Here is an 18,889-nt window from a genome sequence, read left to right as displayed (position 1 = left end):
TGAATTGTTGTTTCTAAATTTGGAGATTTGTACACCAAAATCGTGAAGAGGTTGTAAGATCTTATTCATCCTTACACGATATCTTCTCAAAGCAATTGTTGGGCTTAGAAATACCGGACCCCGGCAGCATTGCATTTCGTTTGGGAGACAAAATGCGCGTTGTGCCAATCAACTAATTAGGGATATCATTTGATCTATAATTCTTACCGCAGCGCCAAATGAAAGCACTGATGCATAAATAGTTCAAGAACAACACAAAACTCAATTAGGGGCAAAAGAGAGAATCATTTGCCAAGATCCTTTTTTTAGCATTGAGCAACTATTGAAAGCTCTACAGTAGAGGTAGCAGAAACCTCATACTTATATCCACCAAAACTAGTTTTGAGAAAGCAAAACACAGTGAACTCTGAACAAAAAACAGAAATATAACACGAAGGAAAGCATCTATGGTCTATTCTCCACTCAAGAACATGATGCCAAAATTCAGCAGAAACTGGTTTCAGTGAAAGGCCAAGAGAGGGGGGGGGGGGGGGGCGGGGAGAGAAACAAAGAAGAACAAAAATACTAGAAAGAAACGCCCACGCCCTGATTGGAATATGTACCTTGTTAGTTTTTTTTTTCTGTTCTATAAAAGCTTCCACCTCCCAAAAGAAGAGCACGTTGTGCATTGGGCTCAAGGCAGGGAGATTCCAAAGAAGAAAGGAGAATGGGGCAGGATGCGTTCCTTGAAATGTCTTGTGGGCTTCGGAAATGCGGATCGGTGCGGTCTTAAGAGAAGTATTAGAATAAATTTTTCTTTCGATCTCTTCTCTCTTTCTCCCAAGTCCATGCATCTACGGCCGCATCGGTGGAAAGATTATGGACTTGCAGTGTACTGGATTTGGGCTTCCGGCCACATCGGTTAATAGATTTTTCGTGTTTCCCTTTTAGTTTTACATTCAATAAATGAATTTTTTTTTGATGAAAATGTATTTTGTAATATATATAATATATACATATATTTATTTTGGTTTAATGGAGATTCCAATCTTTACCAGGACAATAGGTAAAGGAGAGGGATTGATAAACAAATCAAAAACCTCATTGTTGTCTAACCTCATCATTACAAACCTCATCATACATCATTGTTGTCTAACCTCATCATTTCTGTTTGGATTGTGAATTATTAGAGATATTTTTACTGTAGCACTTTTTGTGATGTGATGTATGTGAGATAAAAAGATAATTGGAAAGGTAAAAAGGTGTATTGGAAATTGTAATGATGATGTAAGCAAATAAATTTGGGGAAATAAAACCCAATCCAAACAAACCCGTACAGTTGAATTAAGGAGTTATTTGATAAAAAAAAAAAAATCATGAATTACAATCAGTATCACTATGATTAACTAGTTAATAATAATGAGGTTTTGCTAAAACCTATAAAGTGTTTGGTAACTAAAATTTAGATTTCGGTTTTACATTTTTGTTCCTTTTCCTCGTCATTTTTCTTACATGTTTTTCTAGCAGTCATCTTTTTCTTCTAATCCTTTTTTAGTTTTTTTTTAAAATTAAAATTGTAAATTCATGGACATATAAACATTAATTCCTCACTAAGAATCGGCTAATCATAAAATCCAGAGCCCGATTTTATTATACCTATTAACTTATATTCCCATCAGCCATAACTAAATTATAAGCATCACTATAATGAATTGAAAATCCACTCTCTCGTATAATATAAAATCCACTTACCAAACACCCCCCGAGTTTTTGGACATGCAGTAGAATTTACAAATAAGCATCATCTTGAACTATTATGTATGACATTATCTTGAGTTAGCATTATGTTTGACAATTTGTCGAGTCTAAAATGTAATTGTTGTCACCTATTCTATCTTTCAATTCACAACCATACATAAGTGTACGGTATTTGATTTAACCTCGTCAAATACTAAATCGCATTAGACGATTAGATCATGTTCAATTTAATTCTCAATAAAAGTAAAAGAATAAGACAGTCGAGACCTCGTCACAAATAATTGAAACTACCATGTAAATCTCATTGATGATCCATAATGACAAATTACACGCATAAATAACAGCGACCCTTTTACATTTGACAGCTCCCCCAATAATGAAATAACAACACCGATCCATCCTAATTCAGTACGCATGGAAGATTGGTACGATGGGTGCAAGTCTGGTCACCAGCCATAGGAGCCAAAAAAAATTTGTTTTCTGCTTGCTAGTACGTAGTATATATTTACCTATCTATTATGAGGCTAGAAAGTCAATAGATCTCAACAACCTGATATCGAAAGCCGATTTCAAAATTTCCAACAAATTTGACCTTCTGTGCTGATCCATTTTTTTGGGCGACCGCATACCCTTCTTTCTTGATGGAGTCCACGAGTGGGGCTGCATGTTTTGGACTCACCTCGTGGCAGAGGGCCGGAGTTTCAATCATTCTAGGTATATATCTTTAAAGCCATGGCCAAGAAATTTTCTGATCAAGAGCATATGATAAACTATCTTTTTCCCGATTAATGATATTGTTTTGATTGAAGTTGTGACAGGGTTTGAATCATTTTCGTCATCAATATTGTAAAACTTTTTATGCAAGAGTATAGGGTTAATTTTTTATACATTATTAGTGTAATTATTTTGTTATACTAGCAGACTTACTTGCATATGCATGTCACTTAATCTAAATTTAGATTTCAAATTTAAAATTTACTGTTTGTACACGTGCATAAATTCACATCCATCAGAGTAAAAAAAAAAAAAAAATTCTACACTGACAAGAAGTAAAAAATTAATCCAAAAATGGGAGATATGTACGTGAATCACTTCAGGACCAGCAGGTTTATATATTTTGTTTACATTGAATCGCAGCTATTCTCTTTTATCCAATGAAAAAAAAGATAAATGGTCGATCCTTGAAACGAGGGGGAAAAAATCAAAGTGATCAATGTGAGGGATAAATTCCATTGATAAATGATGAATTTAGAAAATTAAGAAGGCGACAGAGGGCAAATAGAAGACGCAACATGCGCCTGTCGAGTCTTGCCCAAATCCTAATCCTTGATGCCTTAATTAACTGCTACATAATTTACTTGTAAAAACTATACGCAATGGTGACTCAAGAATGACAAAGGATTGGTTCCAAAAAAAAAAAAAAAGGAATGACAAAGGATTCCAATAGCTAGACTGGTGGGTCACCTAGTTGGAGAAATTTTGCAACAATTTTCAATTTCATTCCTCAATCATCTATCGTTTAAGATAGAAAAAAGCAATACTGGAAGCACCCAAATGGAATTCATTGGTATGGGGGGGGGCCAAGTTACCCTTTTCTACAGGAGGAGGAGGAGGAGGAGTAAAGGATTCAAAGAAAAGAATTGAAGTTTGAATATAACATACATGCTCACGTACATACGCAATTATCAAAGGATGAGATAGATCGAGCTGATTTAGTTGATCCATTTTCGTACCTCAGAAATTTATACAAGAAGAACAATGGGACCTATCTATTAACTTCTTTACGCAATATTTCAACGAGGACGACCCCAGGAGGTAAAAGGCCGTGGACCTTGTTTACCAAAGTGGCTTGGGCGTCAAAAAGGAACAAATTTCATACCTACTCGGGAACAACAAAAACCAACAACATTAGAAGACAGATAATGAAAGGGATTTACTGTTGAAGTGTCGTGCCAATTCTGAAAGTAACGGGGCTAAAAAGGGATTAGGTGAACGACGGCCCTACATATGATACATCCCCTCTTCTTTTTTTGCCCTTAAAAAAATTATAGGTTCTGTGGTTTTCATGCTTGGAAGATGTTGCAAACAACATGCACCGGAAATGGTTAGAGCACTAGTAGGTTAATTAAAAGCATACAAAATAATCACTAGTAGTGTTGTATGGAGATCTCTTTGGTAATGAAGAAATTACAACTTTTGTTGGGTCGACTCCTTGACATACATAACGGGTAAAATTATGTCCTTGATTACGAGATCAAACTTTAAAATTCAAAGTTAAGCCATTGATTGTTTATGAACTTAGGCACAAGCTAAACTTATCAAAGTCTACTTCCTGTGGGAACACTCAAGAGATGCTGAGAATTTATTAGTCCCTAATTAAAAATGCTAAACAGGCCGGACACGAAATTCTACTAGGACTATCTATACCCTCACTGAAACACGACTTCAAGTTCCTGCAGGTGTCCCTAATGTGAAATCTTAAGCTGTTTTTCCAGCATTGAAGTTAAACTACTGAGATTGAATAAGCATCATAATAAGTACTAGACACTTCATTAGTAGTACTGTTAAAAATATTTGCTTTCAAGAAATTAAGTAGAAGATTACACGAAACAAAGTTTGAAACGGAAGCCACTCCACAGCATGCTATGCATTATTGATGGTAGTGAAAGAAGGGGCTAACTTAATATTAGGCTCTTTCTTTCCAAGTAGTATTAGTTAATTATCCATGCAATTAATCTTGAAGTAAATATGGCATAAATTAATGTCCACTGCCTCTTTTATTTTTCGAGGCCCCCGAATGCTACATATACCTACTAGAAGGCATCTTTCACTGTCAGGGAAAGCTGCTCAATTCTTCCCTAACACTCTAGTAGTCTAAAAGCAGGAGTACTATATTTGCATCTCCTGTATGCTTAGATATACTAGTAATTGTGGTGTGTGCGTAGTCGTATGCAGCCAGCTTTTGTATAATCCTTTCCTTGTCTTTTGTATAAAACCAGTGGAATTAATCTATTACATGGAAGAGAATTAAACACGGAAAATCCCTGCTTGCTCTCGCTCATGTATATACATCATGTAGTGTACATAATTAGGCAGCAGGATACGATCTTGGTACATATATAGGTGGTGTGAAATGATTCTGCAAAAGTTTGACACAAAGGGGCCAAGTCGTTATATATTCTGGTTGTGGTGGCATTGAAATCAAAGGTTTGGCACTCTTTGTCAATATGATAATGTACAAGCAGTCGACTCTATTGGTCTGTTAGCAACTTCTTCCTTGAATTATAAGTCCTAAACTGTTTAGTTGTCCATAAATAATAACATTCATGTGATAATTACCGTAAAAGCGAATTGCTGTATGTTTCCATTGTTACGACGCTATCATCACATAAGTGATGTGCCATGCAGCTAAATTGGCCCGACATCTATTTTAAATCTCAAATTGATCCATCGACAACAAAAAAAAGTGTCAAATTTCAATCTTTCATTCTATGTTCTCCGTTGGATCCTTCCAATTTTGCCCCTTAGACCCATCAACTTTAACGATAAGGATGATTGAAAGATCAAAATTTGTTGTTTTTTTATCATTGAGGAGCCAATTTGAAACAATTGTAATAGTTTAAGGCCAACTTATGTAAAAAAAAAAATTTTTAAACTGATCGCTTGTGAGACTCCATGTCACAATTATTTCTCATGTATAACATGGTTCAATATTTGCTCGATTCGTTAAACTAAAGTCTGTATCTTCAAATAAAGAATCGAGAATTTAAGGCCACGGCCAATCAATTTACAGATGTAATAAGTTTATTCCGTGAGTGACTGAAGACCAAGCATGAATGGAAGATACCCTTCAATTACTTGGTTGTGGTTCCCCGTGAAAACAACACCAAATGAGAAGGAAGAAAAGTGCAGCAATTTTTTTTTTCTTTTCATCAACTTTTTCATGACCGTAGAGCATGCAATACAAAAAAGTCAATTTGCGAAAAAGTAACAAATAACGCAAGTTTTTGGTGGTGATTAAAAGTACTTCCAAATTCAATTGATCTACATGCCATATTTACCAAATGATTTTGTTTTTTTGTTCCTAAGCTATGAACAGGCAAAATATGTATGAGGACGTACGAAGTACAAACCCAACAACCCAACAATTTGTTGGTACCAAACCATTGAAGAGAAGTCGTTACTAAGTACTACAGTATATTCTTTGGCTATTTGCACCAGTCCTGGGGCCTAAGTAACTACACTGTTCCAAAGAAATCCTTAGTTGGTGTCACGACTGCTCCCACGTTTTTTAATTTGGGAGGAGCCGCTACGATCGTCGGTCAAAAAAAACACATAAGTAGTGCTCTTCTTCTGGCGAAATTAATTGAAAATATTATATGTTTCATTGGCAATATTTTTTTGTTGGCCATTTGCACAAATGAGAAAAGAACATGCATATAGGTTGCCTAGGCTTGCCCACCAACAGGATGAAAAAATGACATTGTCGACACGAGGCTGTGGGGAGGGTAGCATAGAGATAGAGTTCAGCCCCCGCCGACTACCTGGACTTTCCTTCTCAACAACCTTCAATTTGAACTTTCACCCCTACTTCTGCGACACCAACCTTAGCTATTAGGCACCAGCATGAACAAGTCTCGAGATTCAGTCGCCGAGTAAAAAGATCACAATAACATCAACAACTGACCACGTTCAAAACCTTCTTCATTCATTAGACCAAATTTTACGTGACAGATGATGCTTCATGAGAATATTTGTGCGTCGTGACAAAAGGAAGAACTACTAGACCGAATATTAATTCAGCGTTTAATACTTTGATTTTTTTTTTTTTTGGTTCCTCTCTAAAATTGTACAGATGTCACACCAAAATTTTAATAATTGAGAAGTCTTTGCACGTACGAGGTGCTATATGGATGCACACTTTTTTGTGTTTGAAGGTTTGCGTAAGTTGGATGGAAGGTTGATCCGGCAACTGATCTAGAGCAAGCTTTCTTGAATCAAGAAAGTTAACCCGTCTTCACCATCCAATCAGAAAAGTCATGCTACCTATCCACATTCATTTGAACCCGTCCCATTCATTAATAATTAATTGCGAGCCGATATCTTTAATACTCTTATGAGTTAACAATAATTCTTGGACTTTTTATCAATCCATAGGCACAGGAATATGTTACTTTGGCCCGGCCCCTAAGAAAAACATTTTGTATTGATTAAGTGCGTGCCCACTATGAAATACTCTACAAAACTTGCAAGGAAACCTGTGAATTAAAAATGATGCTCTTCAAACATGACATAATTATAACTAGTTTGATTACTGGTATACAAAAGTATTTCTTTCTCCCGCCTAGATTAGAACCTTTTTTTTTTTTGGAGCTACATTGTCATTGTCTAATTAGTTATAATTTACATTCAAACATGCATGCAATAAATTAGAATATGTCCAATCGCCCATAATATAGTACTAGTAGTTAGATAAAGCAAGACATTTTCCAGGAACACGGGATGAAGACTCCTGTCAACCCGCGTGTTAATTTGGGGTCGAAATGGAATTGTAGTACAATATTTTTTTTTTTTACGATCATCCTTGAATTTGAATACGTTAATCCCTTGGCTCAACAACCCCAAAAAGTCCACGTCATGAACCTCGAGTGGGTTCGGCTGATCATCTCTGAAGTCAATTTTGTTCCTTTACTAAGCACACACAAGTTCATCAGTACTGCGCTATCGGTATTGATCTAATTGGATGGCCCTCTGGAAAAATCACACATAAATTTAATACGTCATTTTAATCCAATGCATGAAATTTCCACTCTTCAATGCCCCACCTTATTGTTGTATAAATAGCCATAAACTCTCTCCACAAATGAACTCAAACCAAACCAGTTCTTTGGACAACTTCCACTTCTCTTCACCGAGAGAAAAGAGAGTGACATTTTTCAAGAACTGGTTGGTGATCGAGTATCAGCTTAAACTTGACCTCTATTTGTACGCTTAGACAACTTCAACCCTCCACCAACCATTTCCTCTGCCCTGTTGGGATACATTTCAAAAGAATCCATACTAGTTCAGCCTCCATTGCCAGAGTTTAATCATTTCTGTTTTCCAAATTTCTCATCTAACTAGTTTTATAAATCCATAAAGAGGGGGGAAATGGAGATAGAGAAAGCGCGAGCTGCTGCGGCCGTAATAAGGCAGGCAAGCCGCAATGCAAGCCGAAACAGGAGCTTAACTGGGGCGCCGAGCAGGAGAGGTTGGGGCGTGGAGGATGTTTTTGGAAGCCAGAAAAGTGGCGGAGCTGAGGACGATGAGGAAGCCCTCAGATGGGCTGCTCTAGAAAAGCTACCCACATATGATCGACTGAGGAAGACTGTCATCAAATCTTTTATTGAAAATGATAGTCACGGCAACAAAATAGTGCACAAAGAAGTTGATGTCCGAAAGCTTGGCCTGGATGAACGTCAAGAATTCATCGACAGGCTCTTTAAGGTTGCAGAGGAAGATAATGAGAAGTTCTTGAAAAAGCTTAGAAACAGAATTGATAAGTAAGTTGTTCTAGTTCTTCACCTTTTTTTTTTTTTACCTTTTAATTGTCACAAGAGTATACGTGAACGCATGAAAATGAAAATGTGAACCTTTATCCATCTACTGACTTTTGCACTTGCAAGAAACGATAGTGAATTTCTTCTGTTCTTCTAGTCAAAACTTACTTCGCAAGTGTCCAAAGTAAGAGGTTTTTAGATTTTAAATTGCCGGTTAAACATTCTTGCACCTAATCTTTCTTACGCGAAATTTTTTATTTTTCCTTCATCATTTGCTAGCCACCAAAAACATTTACCTTGATTTTGCTTTTCACATAGTATTTGATTTTTTTGTTTTTTTGTTTGAAGGAATGAAAAAAATGAAGTTAGTTAATTAGCCTGTTTGACACAAGGTTTATCAAGTTGCAATAGTTGCTCTTGTCGTCTCTACTGTTGTCTAGTAAACATACCCTTTTCATCCTAGCTAGTCACTTTAATTTGATAAAAATAAATAAAAAGACAAACTTGCAGATTAGGTAAATTGTTTGTCTTGATGAACATGTTCCAACGTCAAATTAATAGCAACTCCTGAAGATCATCGAGTAGAAAGCAGCAGTTGGTTCCAGTCCGTGTATTTGGCCATCTCTTGTTCAACTGTTTGATGCTTACAGCAACCAACTTTCTATTGTACTAATATATCATTCTTACACTAAGAACAAGTAAACAACCAAAAGAATAAATGCTGAAGAGCTAAGTAATTACACGCTAGTCCTATACATAATTTATTTTATTCTCCCTGGACATTATTAACTTATGTCAATGATTTACAGACTCCTAATTATATGTTATACCAGCTAGTGAGCCAAACCAACCGTATAGTCAACCATTAAGTAGGTCACCGATATGATGATCAACACCAATATGGAAAAGAAACAGTGCAATTATGAATTATGATGATCAACACCAATATGGAAAATCACATTGTTATGCAGTAAAAATTTTCGTCACTGGATAGAATATTTTACCGTGTTCTTCTGTGCCATGCACTAAGCATTCATTAACAGCCTTGTAATATTTTATGAAGTATTATTACTAATTGAATGCTCTAATCTTATTTTGTGTGTGTGTGTGTGTGTGTATATATATATATATATACAGAGTGGCGATTTCTCTTCCAACGGTGGAGGTTAGGTTCGAACATTTAACCATGGAAGCCGAGTGCTATATCGGGGATAGAGCGCTTCCTACGCTGCCAAATGCCATAAGGAACGTTGCTGAATCGTCATTGAGCTGTCTCGGCATCCGATTGGCTGAAAGAGCAAAAATTACCATACTCAAAGACGCTTCTGGTATCATAAAACCATCAAGGTAAATCGATTGGTCAAGTTTAATATATACTTTTTATTACAAGTTTAATATTGAAAGACCAAAAAAATGACCAGTACCCTTTTTTAATGCAACATTATGAATGACTCGGGTTAGGTACGTGACTTAAATTTGCAATTGTTTTATCATGCATTGCATGCTCGAGCACTACGCGTAAACAAACATCAATAGCTGTTTTTTCAACCACTAAATATTCCAATTAGCTTAAAGGCAAAAATTGTGATTTGACCAAAAAAAACACTCTGCTAATCATTAATTGTCATTAATTGCCTTCCTCTTTCTCACAGGATGACTCTTCTGTTAGGACCTCCATCTTCTGGAAAAACAACCCTCTTATTGGCGCTGGCTGGAAAACTAGACCCTAGCTTGAAGGTAGTCAAAACTGCGAGTTAGTAACCATGTGAACAAATTGATCATGTTCCTAAAATAATACAAATAAACGAAATCATATACTGTGCAACAGGTTAAAGGAGGTATTTCTTACAACGGGCACAGGCTAAACGAATTCGTGCCACAAAAGACGTCGGCATACATTAGCCAAAACGACGTCCATGTCGGAGAAATGACAGTTAAAGAAACGCTAGACTTCTCTGCAAGATGCCAAGGGGTCGGCTCGCGTTATGGTACTAAGAATTATTTGTACTTCGTTACGTTTTAGAGGTAAGATTTAGCCAATATATTTGGACCTGTTCTTGACCATAAATGCATCAATCCTTTAGAACTTTTGGCGGAGCTTGCAAGGAGGGAAAGGGATGCTGGAATTTTTCCTGAGGCTGAAGTTGATCTTTTTATGAAGGTGAAGCCTAACACTTCAAATTATGAAATGTTTCCACAACACAACAGCATATTAATTTTTTTTTTTTTGGTGTGTGTGTGTAAATGTATTTAGGCAACAGCAGTGGAAGGTGTTGAAAGCAGTCTCATTACCGACTACACTCTCAGGGTATGATGATGATGATCAAACTACAAATACTTCAATTCCAACTATAAGGTTTCCTAATAAAGAACAATGAACTACTTTTTAGTTATTCATTCCACGAAAGAAGTCACAAAAACCAAGGTGCGACTGGTGAGCCAGCACTACCGCTATTATGTTGACTTTCTTCAGTGAGTAGGTGGCTCATGACCAAGTCCCCACCAAACCAAACACGCCCTGAGCTTCTCACGGCCCTCTTTCCACTTTCTGCAACTTCCTATTCTGGGTCAAGGATCTCTGCTTACCTACCCCACTCATCCCATCCAATTGGTTACTTTTGGTCTGGAGAGATCCTGATCTCGTTAATAAACAACAAAACACATACCAGTCGACAACTTTTATCTGATTCAATGGAACAAAGATAAAAAGATAGTTAAGCAACCTAAAGAAAAAATTCTTGTTAGGCACCATTAGAACGCCAAGCGAGTAAACGAGTTCCATTTGCATCATATTGAATTGGCAAATTAGTTAATATGTTGTGCTTGCAAATTTTGAAAATGCAGATATTGGGACTCGACGTTTGCAGAGATACCATTGTTGGGGATGAAATGCTGCGAGGAATCTCAGGAGGCCAAAAGAAGCGTGTCACAACAGGTTAATCCTTCTTTTTTTTTTCTGAGATAAAATGGTGTAGGTTTTTCTCACTGTTGAGTAATATTGGTGAAAGCGCAATAAAATAGCAAGTCATCCAACGCCTTTATCCAATGTCTAAGAATTGACAGCAGTGTCTCTTCTTTTGGGTTCCGAGTTGGCAAAATGAACAAGTCGATCAAATGCAAAAGTTGAACTAACAAATCCAATAGTCACATGGGGGATGACCGACTGGCCGTACTTTAAATACTTGTTATCACGTCATATCCGGAAGATAGCGAAAATAGGCATTCCTTCCTAACTTCTTTACTGGTACGATTTACCAAAGCAACCATCACTTTGACGACCAGGTCTCCCCACTTTAAGCAGAGGAAAAAAAAAAGGGAGGAAAAACCCAAGTGTCAAGCCAGCCGTTAGGTCTGTCAGTTGAATTAAGAAACCGAAAATACAAGGCAAAACTGAAGAAAGAACCAAATGAATCAATTTATTTTTGGCTTGGCTTTATCATATGCGAGTAACTGACGAGAATCAATACATAGAGCTGGATAAAAATGGCAGAAAATATGAATTTTGTCCAAGTGGTTTAAACTTAAAAGGGCATGGACTCAGGAACATAAGGAAGCATGGAAGCGTCCATGACTTCCAAGGGGATTATCACAGGCCCCCAGAGGCGTGGCCACCTGCCAATTTTGCAGAAAAAGGATGAAGACATTTTGGAAAATAGTTCCTCGTGAATGCAAGGTTAAACTAATGAGTAATATCAATTTCTATTTGACCATAATAGATGTGATGCAGTGCTAGAAAGCCTCGTTAATCTTCCTTTTTCATTCTTCGAACGCAGCTACGATAACTGGCTTCATTAGAAGGTTATTGACATTTCCCTCAGCTGTAAAAATAGTGTCTTAACTGTTCTCTGTTCTTCCCTTCCTTAAACAGGAGAGATGATCGTCGGGCCAACCAAGACACTGTTTATGGATGAGATATCAACAGGTCTAGACAGCTCCACAACCTTTCAAATTGTGAAGTGCTTACAACAGATTGTCCACTTGACAGAGGCTACCGTTCTAATGTCCCTCCTACAACCTGCTCCAGAGACTTATGACCTATTTGATGATATCATTCTCTTGTCAGAAGGCCAAATTGTATATCAGGGTCCAAGAGTGCATGTCCTAGAATTCTTCGAGAGCTGCGGGTTCAGATGTCCAGAGAGAAAAGGAACTGCTGATTTCCTGCAAGAGGTAATTACAAATGATGCCATCCATAACAATTATAGTTCACTTATCACTTAATGCTATATACACTCAAATGTATCAAATTTAGTACTTCAATTCAGTAACTTAATAGATTCAAACTTACAGATTTCAGTTTTTAGACTTCAGTTTCATAAAACACACCCTTGGTACTTAGCAATTAAGTAGCTTAATCGATTTAGACTTCAGATTTCATATTTTAGTTTTCAGGTTTCAGTTTTATCAAACGCACTCTTAGATAATGAAAATCAGTAAACAAACAAGCAAAATTTAGCAACATTACACAAAACCAGGTCAGACTTAATCTTAATCTTTTGCCTTGTTGATAAAAGGTTACATCAAGAAAGGACCAGGAGCAGTACTGGGCTGACCGAAACAAGCCATATAGATACATATCAGTTGCTGAATTTGCAAAAATGTTCAAACGTTTCCATGTGGGTCTGCGGTTAGAGAATGAGCTCTCAGTCCCTTATGACAAGGCACGGAGTCACAGAGCAGCTCTAGTGTTCAAAAAGTACTCAGTCCCAATGAGAGAGCTTCTGAAAGCAAATTTTGACAAGGAGTGGCTGCTAATTAAGAGAAACTCTTTTGTCTACATTTTCAAGACCGTCCAAATCATAATTGTAGCACTTATTGCATCAACAGTGTTTTTAAGGACTAAAATGCACACCAGAAACGAAGATGACGGGGCACATTATGTTGGTGCATTGTTGTTTGGCTTGATCATCAACATGTTCAATGGTTTTTCTGAACTCTCACTTACCATACAGAGACTTCCTGTGTTTTACAAGCAAAGAGATCTTCTCTTTCACCCACCTTGGGCTTTTACACTGCCCACATTCCTGCTAAGGATACCGATATCTGTGTTTGAGTCTATTGTGTGGATGGTTGTTACATACTACACTATTGGATTTGCCCCTGAAGCTAGCAGGTAAATTATGCAATTTCTATGCAGAAGGCTTATCAATCAAAAGCATGTGGGTTTCTCACCTAAGCACGTGCAATAAACTTAACTGTTTGGTGCTTCCTTCCATTTCCAGGTTCTTCAAACAGCTACTATTAATATTTCTGACTCAGCAGATGGCTGCTGGGTTATTTCGGCTAATTGCAGCAGCCTGCAGAACAATGATAATTGCAAACACTGGAGGAACTCTAGCTCTTCTCCTTGTTTTTCTCTTGGGTGGTTTCATTCTTCCTAAAGGTTAGTATAAAAGGATGCCTGACAAAATAAGCATAGAATCAATAAACATAAGAGGAAAAACGAAATGGCAAAATATTATAGCTTAAGAACATCAAGCATCTCTGAACAAGTTATGAAGACTAAATAGTAATGAGGCTAACACATGTACTTCATTTTACTACTCTATGTAGTTGTAGAAATGATCATATGAACTTCATATTCCTTTCAAAGAAGATGCTAAAAGTTGATACATCCACAGTTGCATCAGCATTGCCACAAGAAGCAACTGCACAAGTATTCCTAAGTACAAAAATCATGTTATAAGATATGATACATGTTATTGTCTATCAATTAAACTTCATTATAACACAAATTTATTGTTTATATAATTGTTTGCTTTCTGACAGATAAAATTCCAGATTGGTGGGGGTGGGGATACTGGATTTCACCTCTAATGTACAGTTTCAATGCCATGACTGTAAATGAGATGTTTGCTCCAAGGTGGATGAACAAATGGGTATGCCTGCTCAAACTATTACTCTTACTTTAGTTTCAATGTTTGATGAAGGCAGGTAGCCAAAAAAAAACACACACACACACACAGTTGAATGGATCATACTACAGATTAAATGTTACAGGTAATTTACCAATGTTCAAGATAAAGAAAGATATTTATCTATTTACAGGCTTCCGACAATGCAACAAAATTGGGACTGGAAGTATTAAAGAACTTTGACGTCTTTCCTGAAAGAAATTGGTATTGGATTGGTGCAGCAGCTCTCTTGGGTTTTATATTTCTTTTCAACATCCTTTTCACGTTTGCCCTCATGTACCTTAGCCGTGAGAATTCTAACACAATTCAAACTATATACTATGGATATGTAGTCACAATGGTGTATTGATCTTATGTCCTGTATATAACAACAACAGCTCCTGGAAAACCACAAGCTATCATCTCCAAAGAGCAGGCAAGGGAGATGGAGGATGATCAAAGGGAAGCAATGGGAGAACCAAGACTGATAACAACCAAGTCAAAGAAAGGTTTGCTCAGTCTATCCTAACGTTATGTCAATAACCAGTAAATGTGAAAATTGAAAACTATACACACCTTTATGTAACGCTTTCAGGAGAAATGGCTGTCCTGCCCGTGAACACCCAACCAAGTAGAAATTTGAGCAGTAGAAAAGAAGATACAAGTCTTGAGGCAGCAAGTGGTGTTGCTCCCAAGAGAGGAATGGTTCTTCCATTCACCCCACTTGCCATGTCATTCGACAACGTCAATTATTTTGTGGACATGCCTCCTGTAAGGATCGAAATCCTTATATAACTCTTTAAAAACCATGCAATAGGCTTAACTTGAAGCAGTTTTCCATGCTAAATTACTTTGTCAACAACAAACTTATTTCCACTTTAACAGGAAATGAGAGACCAAGGAATCACAGAGGACAAGCTCCAATTACTTCGTAGTGTAACTGGTGCATTTAGACCAGGAGTCTTAACTGCATTAATGGGGGTCAGTGGAGCAGGAAAGACTACCCTAATGGATGTTCTGGCTGGACGCAAAACAGGTGGTTACATCGAAGGTGACATAAGAATATCTGGATTCACAAAGAAACAAGAAACGTTTGCTAGAGTTGCAGGGTACTGTGAACAAACCGATATCCACTCACCTCAAGTAACTGTCCGTGAATCATTGATTTATTCAGCTTTCCTTCGTCTTCCTGAAGAAGTCAGCAAGGAGCAAAAGATGGTCAGAAGCAGTATTATCAATCAAGCAGTATTATCAATCAAGCTTGAAGATAATATACTTAACATCTTACGCTTTAATTGTACTTTCTACAGATTTTTGTCAATGAAGTGATGGACCTGGTTGAACTAAACAACCTAAAGGATGCTATTGTGGGACTTCCTGGAATAAGTGGTTTGTCAACAGAGCAGAGAAAGAGATTGACCATAGCAGTTGAACTAGTTGCCAACCCCTCGATCATATTTATGGATGAACCAACTTCAGGCCTTGATGCAAGAGCAGCAGCTATTGTTATGAGGACTGTGAGAAACACAGTGGATACAGGGAGAACAGTTGTTTGCACAATTCATCAGCCTAGCATTGATATTTTTGAAGCATTTGACGAGGTAGGCTCTATAAGACTTAACTATGTTTCATTCATTTATGAACTGTATTCAACATCCTGCTCTCTCGCTAATGTATAGCTTTATTTTGTGCTGCAGCTTCTTTTGATGAAAAGAGGAGGGCAAGTCATTTATGCTGGCCCTCTAGGGCGGCATTCGCAAAAAATCGTGGAATACTTCGAGGTACTTAATATTTTCAAACTTCTTGTGAACTTCTACTTGAAAGGACAAAAATAACTGGTCCTCCAAATAATGCAGGCAATTCCCGGAGTCCCAAAAATTAAAGAGAAGTACAACCCAGCAACGTGGATGCTAGAAGTAAGCTCAGTTGCAACTGAAGTTAGACTTGGAATTGATTTTGCTGAAAAGTATAAATCATCGTCACTATACCAGTAAGTAAAATGGGTAACTTTATAACTTAGATTGTAGAAACTACAGAACTGAGTCTGATAAGGATATTTCTAAATGAACAACAGACGAAATAAGGATCTAGTGAAAGAGTTGAGCATGCATCCTCCGGGAGCAAAAGACCTTCATTTTCTGACACAATATTCTCAATCTACATTTGGGCAATTCAAATCCTGTCTGTGGAAGCAATGGATGACTTATTGGAGGAGTCCAGATTATAATCTTGTCAGATACTTCTACTGTTTAGCTGCAGCACTCATGGTCGGGACAATCTTTTGGAGAGTTGGAACCAAAAGGTCTTATCCCTAGTACTTCACAAAAAGCTTTTTTTTTATTTTTTATTTTTTTCAGGTTAGAATGAGTACAGACACGGGGCTGAAGTTTCATGTGCTAATTCCGTCTTTTTTATTATTTCCATACACCAGGGAAAGCAGTGGTGATCTGATGACCATCGTTGGGGCTATGTACGGTGCTGTTCTTTTTGTTGGGATCAACAATTGTTTAACTGTACAGCCAATTGTTGCCGTAGAAAGAACTGTATTTTACCGGGAAAAAGCTGCAGGGATGTACTCTGCATTGCCTTATGCAATGGCACAGGTGAGGCTTGTGTCAACTTTTAAGTCAGAACAGTTAAATCACCAACTCTAATTTCTGGAAGTTCTACTGTTTACAAAATTTTCTACCAAATTTCTCTCTCTTTAATTCTTAAGCTCAGGAAAAGAAACACAACTCTTAAGCTCTAAAAACTCCTATTTCGAAATTAATATCCACGCCTAGTTTACAACAAAAAGAGCCCTGTTTTCTGTATATTACTTCTTGCCACCAAGACTAATGAAACTGTTTAACTTAAAAACAGGTGTTTGCGGAAATACCGTACATACTTGTTCAAACATCATACTATACACTTATAGTGTATGCCATGGTGGGCTTCGAATGGACTGCAGCAAAATTTTTCTGGTTCTACTTCATCAACTTCTTCTCCTTTTGCTACTTCACATACTATGGAATGATGACTGTTGCCATCACACCAAACCACCAAGTTGCAGCAATCTTTGCAGCAGCATTTTACGCACTTTTCAATCTTTTCTCTGGATTCTTCATCCCAAAACCAGTAAGTCAATCTTTTATACTTGCTTTGCATTTGGTTGTCATTCAGAATCTCTTGTTTGCTAATTTCTTGTGGGTTCAAAATTTCAGAGGATTCCTAAGTGGTGGATATGGTACTACTGGATTTGCCCGGTGGCATGGACTGTCTATGGACTAATCATATCACAATACGGTGATGTAGAGGACACAATTAGTGTCCCTGGGATGAACTTTACACCAAAAATCAAAGATTATATCCAGGATCATTTCGGATATGAACCAGACTTCATGGGACCAGTGGCTGCAGTTTTGATTGGTTTCACTGTCTTCTTCGCATTCATGTATGCTTACTGCATTAAAAACTTGAACTTCCAAATGCGGTAAAAAAAAAAAAAAATAGCCTATGGTATGAACTGTAGTTGAATTGTAAATACTCATTACATCTACAAAAATCCTCCTATATGAGAGTTGTGTATTAAGTTGTAGAGGGATATATGTGTATTAATTAGAAAATAAACTGCATTTCCTAAGGAAACAAAATTGTAAGCCCAATGTCTCTGAGGTAACAAATATTCCATTGCCGAGTTATACTAAACAATAGTTCCAGAACAAGAGAAATCCTCAACAGGATCAGTATGGCTCATGCTTTTTTAATCTTACATCAAAATTGCACCCGTAACTTCTATCATTCGTAAAAGGAAGGATTCAGCATTCCGCAACTCTCTCTAGCTTCTCAATCTCTTTTAATCTTGCGCGCAATTTTACACTCCACTACAGTCTCAAGTAAGGATTTAGCTTAAAATTAGAAGGAATTATTTTCTACCAAAAAAAAAAAGAAAAAGAAATATGAGGGGAGAGACCTGATAGCCATGGGCTTCAACTGCCGGAATATGAAGCCGGAACGGTGGCGGAAGAGGCTGTGCTCGTACCGCAGGAGTACTCCGGTTCGCTGGCCTCCATGGGCCGGCTGGCTTAACTATTTCGCAGTTCAATTCAATGGAGGGCCCCGGATCATGGATTAATGCGATTCTCTTAGAGCTGTAAATTTAGCTGATCTGGGCTGGATTTGATCAGCCTGGCCTAACCATCGTCAAAGACAGATGCAGCTGAACGACCCACTCTGGCCGATGCTCCGCAGCCCAATGTAGTTTTTTCTTTTCCTTTTTTTTTTTCCTAACTTCTTACCCCTCCCCACAACTAGGGCTGCAAACGAACCGAGCCGCTCGTGAGTCGAGCTCGAGCTGGCTCGAGTCGAAATTGAGCTCGAACTCGAGCTCAAGATATTAAGCTCGTTAGCTCGCGAGTTCGAGTATATATATATATTTTTTTTTTTTATTTTTTATTTTAAATATATATATATTTTATTTTTATTTTAATAGTAAAATTACATATATATCCTTAATATTTTATTATTTATTAAGACAAAATATATTATTTTTATTTATTTTTTAAAAAATAAAAATAATTATTTTTTATTTTTTTTGAGCTCGACCTCGAACTTGAAATTGTCAGCTCGTCGAACTCGAGCTCGAGTTCGAATTCACTAAAATCATGTCAAGACTCGGCTCGATTAGATCAAAACTCGACTCGACTCGACTCGTTTGCAACCCTACCCACAACTCTTTCC

General features: G+C 37.3%; 1 protein-coding gene and 1 long non-coding RNA gene across 2 annotated transcripts; one reads left to right on the top strand and one right to left on the bottom strand.

Moving 5' to 3' along the window:
• Positions 1-7,603: 7,603 nt before the first annotated feature.
• LOC113742360 (ABC transporter G family member 29) lies at positions 7,604-17,880 on the top strand. Its single transcript, XM_072047078.1, has 22 exons — positions 7,604-8,279; positions 9,414-9,623; positions 9,929-10,013; positions 10,105-10,264; positions 10,361-10,437; positions 10,531-10,584; positions 11,121-11,211; positions 12,145-12,446; positions 12,791-13,389; positions 13,499-13,659; positions 14,046-14,155; positions 14,325-14,478; positions 14,569-14,679; positions 14,766-14,941; positions 15,056-15,388; positions 15,481-15,771; positions 15,868-15,951; positions 16,027-16,160; positions 16,245-16,472; positions 16,602-16,773; positions 17,033-17,287; positions 17,374-17,880. The coding sequence occupies exons 1-22, from the start codon at positions 7,888-7,890 to the stop codon at positions 17,644-17,646; spliced, it is 4,452 nt and encodes a 1,483-aa protein (XP_071903179.1). The 5' UTR covers positions 7,604-7,887; the 3' UTR covers positions 17,647-17,880.
• Positions 11,674-18,385, bottom strand: LOC113742361 (uncharacterized). Its single transcript, XR_003460835.2, has 5 exons — positions 18,123-18,385; positions 15,309-15,359; positions 14,747-14,939; positions 13,449-13,677; positions 11,674-12,437 (listed from the first exon to the last, which is right to left on the bottom strand). It is a non-coding gene; the product is annotated as an uncharacterized lncRNA (long non-coding RNA).
• Positions 18,386-18,889: the final 504 nt, after the last annotated feature.

This window comes from Coffea arabica, chromosome 4e (assembly GCF_036785885.1).
Source record: "Coffea arabica cultivar ET-39 chromosome 4e, Coffea Arabica ET-39 HiFi, whole genome shotgun sequence".
Classification (NCBI taxonomy): Eukaryota; Viridiplantae; Streptophyta; class Magnoliopsida; order Gentianales; family Rubiaceae; genus Coffea; species Coffea arabica.
This window is presented reverse-complemented; position numbering and strand designations above follow the sequence as displayed.

Coding starts and splice junctions, on each gene's coding strand:
- LOC113742360 (XM_072047078.1), top strand. CDS start 7,888: ATGGAGATAGAGAAAGCGCGAGCTGCTGCGGCCGTAATAAGGCAGGCA. Junction 13,390..13,498: donor TTTGCCCCTGAAGCTAGCAG/GTAAATTATGCA, acceptor TTCCATTTCCAG/GTTCTTCAAACAGCTACTAT. Junction 14,942..15,055: donor ATTTTGTGGACATGCCTCCT/GTAAGGATCGAA, acceptor CCACTTTAACAG/GAAATGAGAGACCAAGGAAT.